This window comes from Charadrius vociferus, unplaced genomic scaffold (assembly GCF_000708025.1).
Source record: "Charadrius vociferus isolate BGI_N301 unplaced genomic scaffold, ASM70802v2 scaffold477, whole genome shotgun sequence".
NCBI classification, from domain to species: domain Eukaryota; kingdom Metazoa; phylum Chordata; class Aves; order Charadriiformes; family Charadriidae; genus Charadrius; species Charadrius vociferus.
The window spans coordinates 5,238,446-5,257,517 of record NW_009649449.1 but is presented as its reverse complement, the minus strand read 5'-3'; the positions used below and the strand labels follow the sequence as shown (position 1 = coordinate 5,257,517).

The 19,072-nt window shown below is 53.0% G+C and overlaps 2 protein-coding genes across 2 annotated transcripts in view; one reads left to right on the top strand and one right to left on the bottom strand.

The window, feature by feature from the left end:
- Positions 1–3,931, bottom strand: part of TPRG1L (tumor protein p63 regulated 1-like) — an 8,083-nt gene extending 4,152 nt beyond the window's left edge. The window contains exons 1-2 of the mRNA XM_009889683.1: positions 3,644–3,931; positions 3,482–3,563 (exon numbers count right to left, since the gene is read on the bottom strand). Of these exons, the coding sequence (XP_009887985.1) occupies positions 3,482–3,563; positions 3,644–3,931 (370 nt within the window). The remainder of the gene's footprint in view (positions 1–3,481; positions 3,564–3,643) is intronic.
- A 423-nt stretch (positions 3,932–4,354) lies between these two features.
- Positions 4,355–19,072, top strand: part of MEGF6 (multiple EGF-like-domains 6) — a 104,441-nt gene continuing 89,723 nt past the window's right edge. The window contains exons 1-3 of the mRNA XM_009889682.1: positions 4,355–4,440; positions 7,354–7,488; positions 12,311–12,420. Coding sequence (XP_009887984.1) covers positions 4,355–4,440; positions 7,354–7,488; positions 12,311–12,420 — 331 coding nt within the window. The remainder of the gene's footprint in view (positions 4,441–7,353; positions 7,489–12,310; positions 12,421–19,072) is intronic.

Sequence of the window (19,072 nt, the reverse complement as noted above, 5' to 3'; positions counted from 1 at the left end):
TCCCCCCTCGCCCTGCTGGCCACGCTGCTGGGGATGCAGCCCGGGGTGCCGGGGGCTCGCTGGGCTGCCGGCGCACATTGCCGCTCATGGGGAGCTTCTCACCCACCACCACCCCCAAGTCCTTCTCCTCAGGGCTGCTCTCAATCCATTCTCTGCCCAGCCTGGGGTTGTGCTTGGGATTGCCCAAAAAAGTAAGTTTGCTGAGGAGTTTCTCTGCTGTGACGCTGAGAACTCCTTGCCCTGGTGCCGGAGCCCTCAGCCCTTCCCTTCCTCCTGAAACTGCAGCACTCAGTGTCCCATGTTTCTGTCCCCTGCTGGGAATGCACAGCTTCTATGGACAGAATGGGCTGAGTATGATCCTTGTATATTTTATATTGGTATTGGGATCAATATTGGTTGTTTAGTGTTATTATTGTTAATTATTTAGTCTTATTCTATTAAATCTCTTTATATTTCAACCCTTGGGCTTCCTTATTTTTTCTGATTCCCATTCCCAAGTGGGGAGAGGTCACTGGGTGATAGAATAATTGTCTAAAAGACAATAAATTGTTGCGGGTTCCTCAGACCATAACACCAGGTGACGCTGATATTTTTCATGGGCTTTTTTCAGCTTCCCAGAGCAGCTGAGGAGGGGCACAGAGAGAAGGACGGAATGGCCAGTGGGATGCTCCGTACCACCGCTGGCATGGTCGGTGTATAAATGGGGTGAGCCGGGGGACGGGTACTCGCGATCAATGCTCAGGCGGTGCCAATTCACCAATTTATGGGGTGGTGAGAGCGACTTTGCTCTTGTATATTCTTTTACTGTTGTTGTTGTTGTTATTATCGTTATTGTTGTTTTCCTTTTCTGATGTTGTTCTATTAAACTGTCTTTATCTATCGTTCTATTAAACTGTGAGTTGAGAGCCATACAGCCCGTGCCATGTTCAGCACACTCGATAGCAAAGATTAAATGATGCTGGGGAATGAATGGCAAATTATTATTTGTGTTTCTGTGGCCTCTGGCATTATTGCAGATATCATCATCGCTATTCGTGGAACCGTATGGTATCTTTGACCACTTTCCAGGGCTGTCTTACCCTGAGCCAGAGGATGACATCTTCGGCAGGCGGTCGTGCTGGGAAATGCTACAAGATTGAAAACATATTAAATTGACTTCACAGACAGCGCTGGATTTCAGATATCCATCTTCCTCTGCTGCACCCTCTGCAGCCCCTGCTCCCAGGAGCTGGTTTAGGTGGGAAGCCTCGTTGCTCGCTGTAGGGTGACTTGCCGAAGCCTTGCGGCGTTGGCTTCACGCCGGGTGAGTTCTCGCCCCGTGCTCCTGGAGAGGGAGCCACAGTCCAGGCTCTGCCGCTGCCTGCCTGCTCCCCTTCCCTGCCTGCCGCCCTGCCAGCGGGCGCTCCAAGGGACTGGGACACACTGGTGCCCAACCATACCCCGAAGTTTCACCTGGATGCGGCGTAAGGTCAGGTTCCGCGTACCCAGCGCTGTGTTTGCCAAAGCTGGGCCCAAACAGAGGGTCAGCGGAGGGGAAAGCACGCTTTGGGCTGCGGCAGTGAGGCAGCACTGAAAGGCTAACTGGGACCCGTCTTATGGTTTCCTACTGTAAGAAAAGTATTAACTTTTTTAAGTCCTGACAGGAAAATGGAGGCCTGAACCTATACTATCCCAGAGCCCTCTCCATCGTGATAAAGCATCTTTATGTAGGTGCCTCTCTTCCCCAGGACCAGTGAAAGATGCCGTCTGCCCCCCGTTAGGCTTGGCAGATCCTTCCAAGGGGAGGCGTTAGCCCCTCCTGCCTGCGCCTTGGCCTGACCTGAGCCATCTATGCGACTGCTGTGGCTTTGGACGGGGTAAGGTGTAAAAAGCCGCTGCCTTGCTTTCTTCTAGAAGTACCACCTTCGGGCCGTGGCTCGTAGTGACTTTAGTCTTGATGCAATGGCTGTCTTTCAGTGGTGAAATACGTGCATGACGTGCACTGAAACTACCCAAACATTCTCATCCTACTTCTCTCACAGAAATCAGTATTAATAAAGTGTTCTAGACTCCTTAAAACATATTATTTTAACTATCTTCTCTCTGTGTGTTTGACAGAATTTAGATTCTCTCTGCCCTCTTGGGCGAGTGTGCCGGTTTGCTCTTCTGGTTTTCTGCTTGCTGTGCCCCACTCCCCGTGGAGGAGGTGGAAGGGGGCACGGCACGCTGCGCTCCCCGCAGGGCACCGGGAGCCGCGGACTTGGCTCTCTGGGATTCCGGCCAGGAAGTTGCATGGCTTTTCCAGGGAAGCACTGAAAGATCTGAGTTCTGTCGTCGTTTTAAGCCAACTGCTTGCTTTAAATGATCCTGCCTCTTATTCCCTCCTCCGAGTAAAGACTAGGTGTGTTTCAGCACAGCCAGTCGTTCCGTGCACTGAACGCAGGCAGTCCGCTCTTTCTTTGCTTTTCCTTTTCTCTAAGCTCCATGGGAACAGGAATGGGTGGGGGTGTAGGGGGGTGTGTGTGCTCAGCACCCAGCAGGTGAAGATCCCTTCCCTGTTCTGGCTGAGGCAATGAAATACCAGGTGGGGATGGGATGCTGCAGGTCCTGTCCTCTTCTGCACTGCTCAAAGCACAATTTGAATGCACGCAGCTTCTCCCCTCTCTGATTTCCACAGGCAGAATGTGGACTCTTGTGAGGCTGATTGCAACACTCTGAAGAACAACTCCCACTTGTAAGTCGTCCACATTTTCGGTTTCCATCCGAGCCCCCTCCTTACGCCCTGTTGCTGCCAGAGCTCGCTCTGCCGCGGGCCGCCCCAGGGCAGCAGAGCAGTGCCCGGCTGCTGCTTTGGTTCCTCCTTGCCCCCGGGGAGCGTTTCCCAGCAGGTTCTTGAGGCAGCAGAGTTTTAGTGCAGCATCCCCGCTCCGCCTTCTGCTTCCCTGTCCGCCTGTGTCCGCTGCTGCGCGCCCGTCCGTGGAGGCAGCTCAGCGCTCTGCAATCCCCTCCGTCCTCACCCTCGCTGGCAGCAACGACGGCGGATACCTGCGGCAGTTTCTTTGCGAGAGGGAACTCAGCAGTGAACCATCTCAGAAGTATACCCGGGTACTTCTCTCTCCCTTTTCTCATTTCACAGAGGCTGACAGGCTGTCGCCCCCCCCTCAGCAAAACCCCTACCCGCTCCTCTTTGTGCTGCTGCCCTACACGGTGGGGAGGCGGGTGGGAAAAGGCAGGTAAAAGCACAACCTTCTTCCCCAGCTCCGTCTTTGCCGGTGTATTCCCCCACTGCCCCTGGAACGGGTTGTGAAGAGCAGCCGAGCGCGGGTCGGGTCTGTCCCTGCCCGTTTCATGCGCGCAGCAGAATTCCCTGGGGAAGCCATCGGTTTTGGTATCTGTTGGAGCGCGCAGTGAAGACAGAATCTCTGGGGGACATTTGTAGAGCTACTGGGAGAGGAGTCGCGGGTGGTGCGTACAGTGCAGAAGAGCCGTCTGAGAAACAAACCCGACTCATTCCCGCTCCTGTTCCGCAGGGTCTCCCCCTCCTCGCCGCGGGGCCGGACCCAGCCGGTGGGAGGGATTTCTGCCTGTCAGCGAGGAAAGAAACAAGGGAGCATGTGAGGGAAAGGAGCCGGCCCTGGGAAAGGCAAGAGGAAAGTTTTGTTACTCCCTGGAAGCGCGGGGAAGCTGCTCTCGGCGGGGCGGTGTGCGCGGGGGGCGGTTGGCCCCGTCTGCGGAGGAAAGTGCGGGGCTGCGGCAGGAGGACGGCTGCGGCGCTGCGGATGGGGTAGAGCAGCTCTCCGCCTGCTTTGGGAAGAGCCCCCTGGGAGGTCGACGTCTCGGGGTGCGGGGGAGCGCCCCTCTTTTCTCCCGTCCCGCGCCGAGTGATGGGTTTTATATTGCCGTGAGAAGCGGACGGCGACTCCAAATCGGCGAAACCCCCGCGGGGCTTCATTGCTGGACGGAACCCAGGTCTTGTGAGCCACCGGGTCTGTGGGCTTTGTCAAGGAGCAAATGCCAGAAGGAAAAGTCACTTCGGTGCATTTCACTACGAGCAAACAAGCGTAAGAAGCCAGGTTTGGTTTTGGGAAAAATCCGGTGACAATCTGCAGGATAATCATTTCCCATGCTCGGAAGAAACTTGCTGAACTGAACCCAGATGGGAGGAAGCGTCCAGGAGTGATAACGCTGCTCCCCCCGTGCAAGAATTCCTGTGTGCTCCGAAAGCATCATCCCTCGCCAGAAAGAGAGACTCTGGCAAGTCGGGAACGGAGGCAGCCAGGAGCATCCTCCTTCGAGGACGAGGACTGTGCCGGAGGAGGCGGTGGGATTCCCCGGGCACCCGCTGGCAGCGCCCGGCGGGAGAGGAGCTGTGGCGATGGAGTTCCGCGCGCTGGCACTGCCGTTCATCCTGGCACTGCGAATATCTTCTCTTGCTTCTGGGAACAAGCTTCAGCCCCATATGTAAGTAGCAAGGAAAGAGAACGGGAGTGTTTTTATAGGGCAGGGAACTGTACAGCAGAAGCTAAAACCAGTATTTTCAAATCCAGGGTGAATGGAGGGGCAGAGAGAGCGGAGGGGAGGGAGGGCTGGTCTGCGTTTCTTCATCTGGTACCAGATGTACATAAAGGTGAATAGAAATGTGAAAATCTGGATAGTCTTTGCGTGTAGGAAACTCACTGTTTTAAACTCAAATGTTGCTATTGTGTCAGCACAAGAGGTGACTGTTGTGTAAATAGTTTGACCTTTCTTCACAGACCTGCTATTTTTATTGCACTTCATGTATCTCTTTCTTTCTGCATTTTTCTTCCCCCCTTTTGCTGTTACTCTAGCAGCACGTAGTCCGTTCTTTTTAATTAGATTTTACAGTTACAGTTTGGTGTTAATTATTTGGCTTCTTTGGAAAACTTCCTTGCAAATTTGGTCTCCTGCCAGAAGATGATCTCTCGATGCAGGGGGATTGCTCTAATTCTTTTTGTAAATGAACCCAGTGTTGCATGGTGTGCTAACTCCACGCTGCTCTCCCCGATGTCTTTAACTTGGCGGTTGAAAAGGGATCCTTTTCAGCAGATAAAGGTTTTGCAAGAAGATGCCTTTTCTCCCTGTGTCAGAGGTTTTGTGCTCCTGCCTTGACAAGCACTTTTAGGACTTCTTGGATGAGACACGAGGGACGAGATGTGTGCCAAAGCGCCAGAGGAAACAAAACGCCAGCGCCTGGGAAGTGCTGTCCCGTCCCCGGGGGCATCGCTGACGCTGCCCGGTACACACACAGCCACTGTTTGGGGCACACAAGAACCTTTCTTGGCTGCGATAAATAACACCGAAGCGGTGCTGCTGCCAGCCTTGTTCCTGTGGTTCCTCTCAGTCCGTTTTTCGGATGCGCAGGGTGAGGCGGCTGCAGAGCGGTCCGTGGGCAGGGAGATGCTGCCCTGCATCACCCGGGAGCTCCCTGTCCATGGGGACACCCAACCGGCTCCTCTGGCCGTCACCGTTAGCGCTGGGGAGTGCTGTAGCGGTGACGGGATGTGCACAGAGCTTTGCGAGCCAAACCGCTCGGCGGTGGCCACATGTGGGGGCGAGGAGAGGAGGTCTGAGAGCAAGGCTGGGGTGGAGGGGGAAGGAAACATGCCAGGAATCCCCGAAGCATCGCCAGGCTTGCTGTAACAGCGCCGTCACGGAGCCTCTTGCAGCACTCAGATGCCAGCTGCAATCTCTATGCTTCACCACCGCCACATTGTTTAGTTTAACTTCTTTTATATAAAGTATTTCTGTGGAAGCTCTCGGTCCCTTTTGAAGAATCAGAGGCAACAGAAGCAGTCCCAAATAATGAACGGCTCATAACTTACTAAGTCAGGGACAAACGTTTCCCTCTTCAAACTTCGTTAAAACTACTGACTCACATTTGGTGAGAGAGAGTTAAGATTAGAAAAGAAATAAAGTGTAAATGGTATTTTTCTGATTTTCTTTCTCACTGAATTATATATACTCACATTATTTACTGGAATTAGTCTTAGCCTTTAGCCCTGAATGAGTGAGAAAACATCTAAGATAGCAAACTGAATTCTGATTTAAGGCAGAATTAATCTAACGATGTATTGTTGCTAGTGGCAGAATAATTTTTTTCCCCAGACACTGTCAGAAGACGCAGATATCATTGATGTTTGTGGGGACAATAGTCAGGAAAATAATCCTGCAAGAAAGCGTATGTATTCCTCGTTAACTGAGAGTGGACAGAATGGACAAACATAGCAATTATTGTGCTACCATATAATAGAATCATAGACCCATAGAATGGTTTGGGTTGGAAGGGACCTTGAAGACCACCCAGTGCCACCCCCTGCCCTGGGCAGGGACACCTCCCCCCAGCCCAGGTTGCTCCAAGCCCCGTCCAACCTGGCCTTGAACGCCTCCAGGGATGGGGCAGCCACAGCTTCTCGGGGCAACCTGCCCCAGGGGCTCACCGCCCGCACAGCAAAGAATTTCCTCCTAAAATCTCATCTAAATCTCCCCTTTCAGTTTGAAGCCATTCCCTCTCATCCTATCACTCCATGCCCTTGGAAAAAGTCCCCCCCAGCTCTCCTGGAGCCCCTTTAGGCACTGGAAGGGGCTCTGAGGTCTCCCCTTTTTCGCCTTCTCTTCTCCAGGCTGAACCCCCCCAACTCTCCCAGCCTGTCCTCCCAGCAGAGGGGCTCCAGCATCTCCGTGGCCCTCCTCATGTAGGCTGCTGCCTCTTTCCTGATCCATCCTCTGTTTTAAGGCTAAAAATTAACCTTAATATATCAGTGGAAAAGTAATCGCTGCATTTTTCAAGGGGCATCCCAGGGGCTGGAGGTGGGAAACCTCAGCAGCTTCCCAGTCTCGCTGGAGCTGCCCGTGTCCCAGTGCTATAAACCCCCACAGCTTTGGGGTTCCGTTGCTGCGTCAGCCCCACCGCGGGTGGCAGGTTCCAGGAGGGGGGTCGGGACGGAGCGGGCTGCCCGTGGGTGCCCCCCACTCGTACCGCGGGCTACACGGTGTGTCCTCTCCCCGTGGGGCCATTTCCCATCTGTGAACACGGGTGTGCAATGTTCACCTTGTACTTCTCCAATGTTTAACCGATCTGCGAAGGCCTAATGATGTGCTGCTGAGAAACGCAGGTGAGTGCCACCCTGTTTAACGCTACCAAGAGCATTAAACCCGGGAGTTTTGAGGGGGGAGGTGGGTGGGCTGCGCTTGACAACGGCTTGTGGTGGATTTCTTTTCCCTGCGCCTGCACTGCCCCTCTCCACCTCCTCCAATGATATGAGGAGGCAAATACAGTATATGGCTTAAGATCTTCCTCGCCCGGTGCCCGTCCCCGCCTGCAGACCCCCGCACACCTCTGTTTCTCTGTGCCAGGCCCAACGTCTGCGCGGAGCGGGAGCTGGCGATGGTGGGGCAGCGGCAGCCGTGCGCCCGGGCCTTCACCCGCACCGTCAAGGTCTGGAAGCAGGACTGCGGGGGACGGCAGTGGTGCGCGGGCTACGAGCGGAGGTACGTGCTCTTCCTTCGGCCTCGGTTCGCTCCTTGCCTGATGAAAATGGGTTCCGTCTCACCGGCAGCCAGAGCTTGTTGCTCGCTTTGTGGCTGCCCATCGTGGCGGCTGCGTGGCTGGCGGGGGCCGGGCACGGGAGGGGAGGGCTGGGAACGGCCGCCGTGTGCCCGTCCTGCTGCCCGGGTGGTGGTGTGGCACGGGCGGCAGCCTGGGCGCCCCCCGAGGGGTGGTGGTGACCAGTCAACGTGGTTGTGGTGACCAGTCAGGGTGGTTGTGGCTCTCCTCAGTGCCCGCGGCTCTGCGGGGAGAGGGCAGCGAGCACACAGCTCGTGGTACGTGGCCTCCAGCCGGTCTGGCGCGAAGGTGGCACAGCCGTCCATGTAGGGGTCGATGTAAAGGGAGAGCTATGTGGGTCTGAACCCATTGATTAGCCGTAAAGAGTAGAGCTGTTTATTAGACGTTTTTCTTTGTTAAAGCCGTGAGACTATGAGATCTTTGGGATGCATTACCCAGGGCAGTGGTGGAGTCCCCATCCCTGAAGGTATTTAAGAGTCGTGTAGATATAGTGCTCAGGGACGTGGTTTAGTGGTGGGTTGTCAGTGTGAGGTTCACGATTGGACGAGATGATCTCACAGGTTCTTTTCCAATCTAGGGAGTCCTGTGATTCTGATTTGTAAGCCCTATGTGCATCTCACTGGAGGGGCTTCTGACCCCACCTGCCGTCTCGGTGACACTGAGAGTTTTTAGTCTGTTAAGGAATTCCCAAAGAGAAGATATATCACTTTTTGTTCTAAAGAAGCTTTGTGGCCGTGGTTAGCTGTTTCCAGTCTTCCGACGATGTATTACACGTGTTTCCTATGTTAATGAAGTGACTTAATCACATCACGGGCATTATTCCTGTATCTTTAGATGTTTCGGCTTCAAAGCAGAGACATCCCAATGCCTCTGTAAAATTTTACAGCGCCGAAGGCAGTTGCTGAGTCCAAGTGAGGTTTATTGTGCATGGTCTAAAAATAAATAAATAAATACATGTGGCCGTGGTGCAAGCGATGCTCCGTGAGGACAGGGGATGGCGGTGGTGGTGGTCAGCAGGCTTCACTGCAGCAGCCTCAGCTTCCTTTACCACCACCAGCAGGACCGTGCTCAAGCCCACGTCACAGCATCACAGAATCATTATGGGTGGAAGTGATCTTTAAGACCACCAAGTCCAACCATGAACCCAACACTGCAAAATCCGCCACTAATCCATGTTCCTCAGCACCACATCTACACGTCTTTTAAATCCCTTCAGGGATGGCGACTCCACCACCTCCCCGGGCAGCATATTCCAACATCTGACAACCCTTTTGGGGAAGAAATTTTTCCTAATATCCATCCTAAACCTCCCCGGGAACAACTTGAGGCCATTGCCTCTTGTCAGAAGACTGTGCAGCTCCGGGGAGTCAGGCTTGCGCGTGCAAGAAAGGAGTTTGGGTGTACTCTGAGCGGAAAATTGATGTGGTTGTTCAGCTCATTGTATCCCTTGAGTTGCTGACTCGCCTTTCCGGGTAGCTGGGCGACCAAGCACGGAGGAGTTGTAGGGAGAGGGCTATGAACATGTGCAACAGGGCAAATAATGCGCTTTTCTTACCTGCACAGCAGCCAAACTACAATGTGCCCAATCTTCTCCTGTTCTCCACCTGCTTTTCTGGCCTCATTAGGCAGTTACAAGCCTTTACAAAATAATAATGATAGTGGTAGTTTCAAAGAAGCATCTTGGACTAGAGACAGCTTTTAAGTCTTGACTTTAGGAATTCCTCCTAACCTGTAATTGCCAGTAATTATCTTGGTGATGATATCTGTGTGGTGGTAATAAAGGAGCAAACAGAGTCTGTCTTTTGACCGTGTTTTAAAGAGAGGACTTTGAAATGATACGTGCCCCGTCTGCTTCCACTTCAAAGGCCGGGAGCTCTTCAGACCCAGCTGTCCCTTTAGGACTTTAATGTATGTTTTTGACATTCTAAATCAAGGAACTGAAATGAAAAAACTTTCTGTCGTGCTTCACTATAAATATCAGGACAGCCTAGTGCTAAAACTCTGCTCCCGATGAAAATACGGAGGTGAAGCCTAGAGGTGCTGTGAGGGAACTCACCCAGGGAATTTTAAAAGCAAGTGCAGCCAAAGGACTATCAGCAAAGCTTTTCTCAGGCAAGATTTTGTCCCGTATCCCCTCACTCTAATCTTTTGGGAGTTGCCATCACAGCAAGCTTATTCCAATAGATGGGAGATCTCCTGCCAAGCTCCCTTGTGCTGTGCAATTGAGGGCAGCGGAGCGCGCGGTGTCTTTTTGGGATGCTGCGCAGCCCCCGGCTCACCCGCTGGAGGGGCTCCAGTTGGACCCGGCTCCGGCAGCGCGGGGCTCAGGACGCACATGAACAGCTTCGGGAACTGACGCGCACGGGGCTGGCCTGAGACTGGCCTCGGCGCCTTTGACTTCACGGACACGACTGGGAAAATCCAGCATCTGCTCTGCTTTCCCCAGTGCAGCGCTCGGCGCTGCTGCCTGGCCCACCTGCCTGGCCGGGAGCAGCTCTCTGCGGGTTTCAGCATCGTTAGCTAATTTCCCGAAATTCCCGGGCACGCTTGGGCTGCTGCAGATACTGCGACAGTCCCATCGCTGTGCCTGAGCTGTAAGTGCCATTCCAAAACCGGTAGCATTTGTTTTTATAAGACTTGTATCTGTGCTGAGAGTACTGGATTATAATGTTTCCTAAAAATCCCAACAAACGTCGCCCTGCACCCGCGGGACCGGGCCCTGCCTGCTCCAAGAGCCGGTGGCGCTCCTCGGAGGGTGAACGGAGCATCCGCTGCGCTTCTCCTCGTTCCTGGGAAAGCGAAGTTTTCGCTACTGGTTGTGTCGCTTTCCTGAATTAGGTGAAAACAGAAGGCGGTTTTCCTCAGCCTCGGGAACGCAACTTGGAGGGATGACGGCGCTGTCCCGGAGGGGCTGGAAGTGGATTTTCCAGCAGCAGGACACAGCAGGATTTTTAAGCCTGGGTTCCATTAGTTCTGGCTCGTTCAACATTTTCTGTGCCAGGGACTCCTTAAAACACAAAAGAAAACAGAAACATTGAAGATAAAGTATCTCCTATGTGGTTCTTTCCAGTCTGCAGCATCCAGATATCCACAGGCAACTGGGGCTGTCAAAATATTTGCATCTCCTTGAGAACCCACTTGGGCTGACTTAAGGATCTGAAGTGCCCGATAGAGCCCAGTGAGACCGGTGGAGATGGGGTTGCTCGGGGTGCTGCTGGGGCGGGAGGGAAGCCGGGATCAGTCCTGCGCTGTCCCACATCGCTGTTTCTTGGGATACCTTTTCCTCCCCGTCTGGGAGCTGAGGCGGGCGGATGGAGCAGGCTGCGTGCTGCCGTGCAGTCTTTCCCCATTTTGATGAAAAGGACGGTGTTTTCCAGCAGGGCCGGTGCGGGGACCGCAGGACCGCCGTGTCCTTTTGTGCCCTGCCGCCACGGCAAAGCCCCGGGCTGGGCCGGGAGGTGGCCCTCGGTACCGAGAGGATCCGGATGGATGTGAGCCTCATCGCTGGCTCTTCTGGTGCCTGAGAGACTGCAAATTGCTTTCTCAGCTGCTTCTGGAACATGACTATTTCCTTCATAATTTGTTAGCAGCTCGTAGAAAAGAAAAAAAATCGGTATCTGCTTTTATTTTTCTCAGCTGCGCTTCCATATGCTGGTTGGCACAGCAGCGCAGCCGAAGGTTTCCTTCAGGGGAATTAATGGCGCAATGTTAGTTAGGGTTTTTTTTTTGTAGAAACATTCAGACAAAATCAAACAACTAGACTGAGTTAGGATAAATATTTTCAGTGGACATGTACAACGCATCTGCTGTGCCAAATATTTGTTGTTGTTTGTCTGATTTGCTTTGGTGGAGTAGTTTCATGTCCTGCCAAAGGAGCTTTTTTTAAAAAAATCGGCTTCAAAAGTTTTATCTGTGTTTCAATTTTCACGTACACACAGAGTCAAATTTCCGGGGGAAAAAAAGTGTCACTTTTATTTATTTATGCTCCAGATCAATCCCTGCTGTCCTAGCCCGGCTCCTCGCCTGGGAGGAAGGAGCAGGGGGTGTTCGAGGGACCGTCAGCACCTGGGGCGCAGCATCCCCCGCCAGCCCTGCGCCGCCTCTGCCGAGCGGTGCCGCTGCGCCGCGGCGTCCCCGTCCTGCGCGGGGCTGGAGCTGGCGTCAGGCAGACGGGAGGGATGTGGTCCCGCATGTGTCATGGCGGAGCTGGTGCTGGTGGGGTGCAGAGGAAGGAGAACGGAGGAGGGAAAAGCCCTTTCCATGGGGAATGGGCTCTGCCAGCCTCAGCCCGCAGGAGCCTTGCGATGTAAAACACGTCTGCATGGAGAGCTCTTTCAGTAGCTCAATATTCCCATCAGGATTCTGATGATTTTTTAGCTCACCCGCCCCTTGGAGACACCTGCTCACGCTCACTAAAGCTGGGCTGAAATACCCGTGGTTCTTAAAATTTCAATTTCCTTTGTTAACAAGCTGTGAAATAGTTTAGGAAAGGAGAAGAAAGCCGGGGGTGTTGGGAGGACGTGGACACTCCAGTCTCTCGTGTTACCAATTAAAGTAAATTAGGAAGTATTTTCTTAGCATCAGCGATCATTGCTAGACCAGGTGGAAAAAAATGTCAGCGTGTTTGAAAACCAAATTCCTCATTTTATGTACATCCACAGTTTGAGTTACAGCTTCTGTTCTTCCCAGTTTCCCCATTGTGCAGGAATTAACCGTGTCTGGGGTGTACCTTCTTTTGTGTTTCAGGACCGCGTATTACACGGGCTACAGGCAGGTGTACAAGGTGAAACACCAGACCACGTACAGGTGTTGCCCGGGCTGGTCCCAGCGCGGGGGGGATGCCGGCTGTCTCTACCGTAAGTATCGCGCTGTTCGGGTGAGATTCCTCACTTGCTACTGTCAGTATTGGTTTTTTGGCTGAGAGTGCTCATTTCAAGTCCTGTGCCTGCCATAAATGCTATAAAAATGTCTTTAAAAAGAACTGGGGTTTTTTGTTGTTGTTGTTTGTTTCTTGTTTTTAATCGTTATTTCTGTTAGCTGTGTGTCAGAAGGATTTCTCTCTGGCTTCCCGGGAAGCGCTGTGTGTTGTTTTCTGTTTTTGGAGAATTTCCTCGTCGCAGCATGAAAGGGTTTTCAGAGTCACGTTCATTTACCCAGTTGCCAAATGCTACTAAACGTTTAAAATCAAGCCCAAACTGGTGTTTCAAATGATGCCGCTGGCAGAAGTTCTGGAAAGCTGAATCCAAGCCCTAAGTGGACTCTTCATTATAAAAACCAGTAATTGCTGTGTGTGATTGACTGGGCACGGTGATGGCTAATTTGCCATCTAGTTGCTCTTACTCAGCATTCGTGAGAGCTGCTTCCTTGGAAGAGGGGCCTTCGGCTAATTGCGCGCGGGCGGAGGAGCCGGGCTGCCGAAGGCGACGTGTGGGCGCTCGGTGGTGCGTGGTCCCTGGCTGCTCCTCGCCCCGAGCTGCGGCTGAGAGCGGGATTCCGGCATCAACACACTTGTAAGGGGATGTGACTCCTCAACTTCTTCAGAAAGGGGGGTGTGTGTGTGTCAAGTATGAGATCTGTTATTTTTAAGACTCGCTGAGACTGAGACAGCTCTGGCAGAGATCTCTGCGGTGCTCCCCTTCGTCTCCTCCCCCCTTCAGCCAAAGGGTGAGCGTTATCCTCCCCCTCTGCTCTGCCCTGGGGAGGCCCCATCTGGAGCACTGGGTCCAGTTCGGGGCTCCCCGGGTCAGGAAGGACAGGGAACTGCTGGAGAGGGTCCAGCAAAGGGCTACAGAGATGATGAGGGGACTGGAGCGTCTTTCTTGTTGGGAAAGTCTGAGTGACGTGGGGCTGTTCAGTCTGGAGAAGAGAAGACTGAGAGGGGATCTTATTAATGCTTACAAATCCTTCAAGGGAGGTGCCAGGGGGATGGGAACAGTCTGTTTCCAGCGGTGGCCAGTGACAGGACAAGAGGGAACGGGCACAAAGGTGACCGTCGGCAGTTCCATCTCCACCTGAGGAGGGCCTTCTCTGCTGTGAGGGCGGCAGAGCAGTGGCAGAGGCTGCCCAGAGAGGTGGGGGAGTCTCCCCCTCTGGAGCCATCCCAAACCCGCCTGGACGCCGTCCTGTGCCACTGCTGGAGGTGCCCCTGCTCTGGCGGGGGGTGGGATGGGGGAGCTCCAGAGGGCCCTTCCAGCCCCCATCAGCCCATGGTTCTGTGATTCTGTGATTCTGTTTGGGCTCAGGACTGGTGGGATCCAGTGAGGGATGTCTCAACATCAGCCTCAGGGGAGAAGGCAAACTGCCAGCATGGCTGAAGTGATGGCACTGATAAGGTTTGAAGCGGAGACCCAGAACTTGAGACTTTTGGATTCCATGGCTGGCTTTCCTCCTCTTTTGTGTTTTTTCTAGTGTAATTCTCTGCAAAACAGGCATCGAAGGATCTACTTCCCAGCTGTGCGGGGAGGCTGCAATACGTATTTGGATTTGCACGTGAGTCGGGCAGGGGATGTGCAAATATTAGTATATAAGATGATTTTATGCTATTATTGCAGAAGGCAGAGGCAGCATTATCCTCGTGGGCCCCATATTCCGCCTCCCCCTCCAGGCTGCACTGCTTGACAGAGAGGCAGATGCTGCGTAGCTCCCGGCTCCTTCCCCCAAACACTGTGGCCACATCCAGCTGGGGAAATATTTAACTTTAAACTTTGCTTTTGAGATGTTGAGAGCAAAGAAAAATCTTCTCTCTGATCAAACAAAGGTTTATCTGAACGTACGTGTAGAAATAAATGTCACCATCGAGGCAGAATCGCACACGCTCCCTGAGATATATTATTAATTCTCTGCCTAGTTGCATAATGGAGCTCTGATCTTTTCTGAATTAGACTTTGGAGGTGCACTCCTGCCCTGGCCATAGAAAAGCAGCTTTCATTTTAAGTAATAAGGCAGGCGAACCAACAAAGCATTTGGGATCTGACCTGCCTTGCCATCAAGGGAATGAAAGCGAGCCGTGTCCAACGCCGTTGTAAAGGCGATCTGGGTTGTAATTGACCTACAATATAGGAAAACGTCTCCCACAGCTAGTCACCTTTTGTTCTGTAAAGAGGCTGCGTATACCTTCCATGCGCTTTGATGCTTGAAGCAAAGGTTTAAAAAAAAAAAAAAAAAGGGTGCATCTAGCAACCAATCTTTATTCTCCCTATTGAAAAGCCTGCAGCTCAGGAGAGCAGCCCTGCTGCGCCAGAGGAAGCTCCGTGGGTGCCTAATAACCCGCTGTCAGCCAGCAGATAATAACCTCAGATGAACTCAGAAAAGTGGGTTCTGTAATGATTTTTCCTGCCGAGGAAGTGAGTAATTCCATCCAGGAAGGAAGCAGAGAAAAGGAAACCGATCTGCTCAGGGCACGCTCTTAACTCCTCACCGGGACCGGGCCCCGAGGGTGGGCAGTGGTCCTCACCGCATCGCTCGCTGCGGAGCCGCTCCGCGCTGAAGGAGAGAGGGGGGTCCAGCTCTTTCCGAGGCAAAACACTCTGACTCTCCCTATCAATTTCCCACTTGCTGCTGGTGTGACGGGCAAGCCGTTGGTGTTTATTTTCTTGTCATGCATACATCCGTAGTTCCTGTTGCTCTCTTTTAAATGGGTCTTGTTTACTTGTTTTCTGTGTATTATTCCCCAGAGCAGGAGAGCTAGGAGATGTTTTGCAGCTGGAGAATAAGCTGAAGAACAGGTTACAAAGCCCTCGCTTGTCCCTTGCTTCCGACCATTAACCTTGGTATTTCTAAAGGGAGAAGGAGGGTGACACGATCAGTTAAATGGCATTTAAGCAGGAAGGACGCGACCGTGCACATCGAGGCCATTGGTGCGCCCTGCGCCACGGCACCGCGCCGCTTCACTGCAGATCCACTCCCGCCTCTGCGCTGGCAGTGTCCGCCAGCTCTCCGTGTTTGGATAACCCCGAGCACTCAAAGCGCCTTAAATAATATTCCTGTGATGCACAGCTTGTGTGGTTTTGTCTCTTTTTTAACAGCTCCTAGGGACAGCCGGCCCTGGCGCTCTCTGCGAAAGCAGAATGACCCCAACTCCAAAAATCCAGCAGAAATTGCTGCCCAGGTGTTGGTGGGGTTTTGAGGTGGGGCGAGCAGCTCGGATGAGATGTGTGCGCTGCCCCAGGGAGGGTCATGGCTGGCTTAAAACCACTTCACTAGAAATTTTGGCATGGCAGGAGGGAGAATGTAAGAGCATCACTGGCGTGACAGAGTGGACCTGGTGTTTGTGGCAAGGAGGGTTCGGTTTCCAGAGTCGCAGGTTGCCCCGCTCGTACATGGCATAAGCTCACAAGGAAGAGTCTGTTGGATTTCCAAGTGCCTTTCTGGAGCTCATGTTCTAACAGCTTTATTTATTTCAATATTTAAGTCTTTTTAGTGCTTTTGTGATGCTGAGAATATAAATGTTCCACCTTCTGCGTTACGCACTCACTGGGAGATGTGTGTGTTGGACGTGTGGGGCTTTGCTTCCATTCAGTCGCTCAGATCTGGGTGAATACCACTAACTTTAAAATGGGGGCTGTGCTGTAACCTTAAGTTTCTGGGAGTGAAGAAAGGGGTATTCATACACCTTAAGTGCAATTTGCGCATTGGGGAGATGGTCCCTGTGGGCCCTTTGCGGGGCAGGAACCTCAAGTTACATTGTTCTGAATCATCTTCTGAATCCCCTGAGAGCAGCAGAAGAGTGGCCAACCGGTTTGGTGGCTGAAGTGTGGCCATGGGACACTTGCTCCCCATTTCCAACCCTGCCCCCCACAGGCGGTGCTGGTCTGGCAGCAGCTGGATGAGCAGCTGGATGAGCATCCCGCAGGCTGGACCGGGGCCAACGGGGCAGCTCTGCCCAGCTCCCGCGGGACGGCCAGTGCCCTGAGCCGGGACTGTCCGCCCCGATCCGCAGGCTCTCCTGGGGAACCCTTCTGGTTTCTGTGTAACTAAACCTTCCCTCCCAAGGAGCTCCCAAGTTTTAGCTTGCAGAGGTGTGATGACTTTTCCTGCTGGTGGCCTGGACCTTCGTACGAGCATGTTCCTCTGGAGCAGGAGAGGGTGTAGGAAGGACCGGCAGTGAAAATGAGTCAGTAAATATTCGTGAAGTGCTGAGGCAGGGAGACACAGCCAGGGCATTATGTTTGTGAGAGGATTTTCTATTTTGTGTGTAGCGGTCACGAGTCAGCCCGCGTTCGCTGGCACAGCTCTGCTGAAGGCAATGAAGCCAAGCCAAAGTATGTCAACAGGATTTGTGGCCCTTCCTATATGTCTTCAGAGACCATTGATCGGGTTCCAGGAGTACAAAGGTGGGGAAGGCCATCGCTGTTGACAGGTTAATTAGAGCTGTTGGGCACTGTGCGGTGGAATCGCTCCAGTGAGGACATCTTATCTTGCCTTCCCTTGGAGCCTGGCATCTCCCCACCACAGCGCTCTCTGCTCCCAGTGCTGGACTGTTCATCACTTTTCCTTAAAAATAATACAAAAACCCACAACCCATGTGATGTTTTATTAGGGGAAATTTTCACCGCTGTAGACTTGTGTGTCGCCGGCCAAGTCCCGCTGCTTTCTTCTTGTTTGAACATGACATACTGTCCGACATTTGACAGTGGTGTTCAGTAGCGCTCTGAAACGGGAGGCCCCCGCAGGCTGTGGGGACCAGTTCAGTCGGGTTGTTTGGGCTCTCGGAGCCTGCACTGGTGCCTGGAAGAAGAGAGCTCGCCCCGTTGCAGCCACCGTGCCGAGTGTACTCCTTGTTTGCCGAGGCTGGTGGCTGTCTGTAGCAAAAAAAAAAAGGGGTGTGCTCCTTTTTCCAACATGCACTTTTTGTGTTCCTAAGCACTTACAGGTGAGAAAATGGCCCGTGCGGAGCTGCGAGGGCAGAACGGTGTGACTCAGAGTGCGTGGGCTCTGCTGGGAGCAAGTAGCCTGGAAGGGGATGGAAAATTTCATAGAAACACCCTGTAAAATGGGGCTGAAGCCAAGCGGTCTGAAGGCTAATGGCTCCGCAGAGATCTCACGAGTCTGAAAGAATATTTGATTTCTTTGTTCCTCTCCTACTGTGCCATTTGAAATCGTGACAGCTGTGCTCGCTCATAACACCCCTGGAGCTGTCAGATCTCACCTTGTAAAGGCAGCGTGCCCGGCTCCCTTGCGACGTCCCTGCGTTTTGTCCTGTCTCTTGTGCTGGTTGCAGAAGTGTGAGGGCTTATTGCGGTTCTGTTGCCTTCTGTCTTGGAGCATTCATCCGCTCAGTCCCATTTGGGAAGGAAAAAGGTCAGAAGTCAAGACACCCTCTGCATTTTTAGCATGGCACCAGGTTCTTTCCCTGCCTGATTACTGATAGATTGATTTTCAGACTAAGCTTCTCAGTTTCAAGTGGCCTCTGAGATGCTACTTAAATTCCACGTGGGCTCAATAACACAGTTAAAGCTCTTGCTGATTAGTACAAGGGGCCTGCGTGTCTGGTAGTCCCCATGATCTCTACTTTCAGCTCGAGATGTTGAAAAGCCGAGTCCCACCAAGCCTATAGCTTTTGGTCTGCATGGAGGAGCTGCAGTTCTGCCGCAGACATCGCGTCTGTGTTCTCCGGCCAACCCCTGCCACTTTCAGAAATGACATGATGAGGAGGAAAGGCACCAAGGAGAGCAATAGGCATGGAAGAGGCCAAAGAGGAGACCGTTACTAGAAGATTTAGTACGTGGTGACTTTCTCATGGTTGCAATGTTGCCTGTGAACCCAGGTGCCAGTGCCAGCTCTGCCCTGACTGCGCGCTCCTGCGGGAAACCGGGGCTCTCTGGAAGAGAGGCGAGGGGGTGCTGGGACCCCGGCTGGGGAGGGAGCGAGCCTCCTGCTGCCTGGGGGAGGGATGGGACTACCCGAGTGGGTTTGTAACGAGCTAGCTCAAGGGCATGGAACAGCCCAGGCGAGCACAGCCTGGGCAAGAAGCAGGTTGGCCAGCTCTGGCCATGGTGCGGCTGCCTGGCCGCACAGCTTCTGCTGCTCGGGCTCGCACAGCTCGCACTGCCCCGTTTGCTGGTCGGGTACCTCCATGGAGCTACTGGAGGAGCTCAGCTGGAGCTGCTGGTCTAAAGCTTCAGTCACCATTCCTAGATGTCTTTATCTTGAGTTTTCACCCAGTCCTCGTTAGGATCACGCTTTGCTCTGATTTTAGCTCAGGTAGAGGTAGAGCCTGGCCCTAGGTAAAGAGCGAGGATTACTGCTCGTTTGGTGAGGAGGTGGGAGGAAGTATCAGAGACTGAGACCCGATGAGAACCCTTCCGAGCATCCCCAAGGGTCGAGTAGAAAGCAGTTGAATCTTAATCGCCTCGTTAAAAACGAAACTTTTATTAGTCACAAATGGCCTATTAAAAGGCTCCAGAGTGAGTTACCCCGCACTGAACCACGTTTCTGTCCTGCCAACTCTGCTTAGCTTTAGCATACCACCCGGCAAGCAGGGCAGGAGCACTCGGCGGGGCTGGTCAC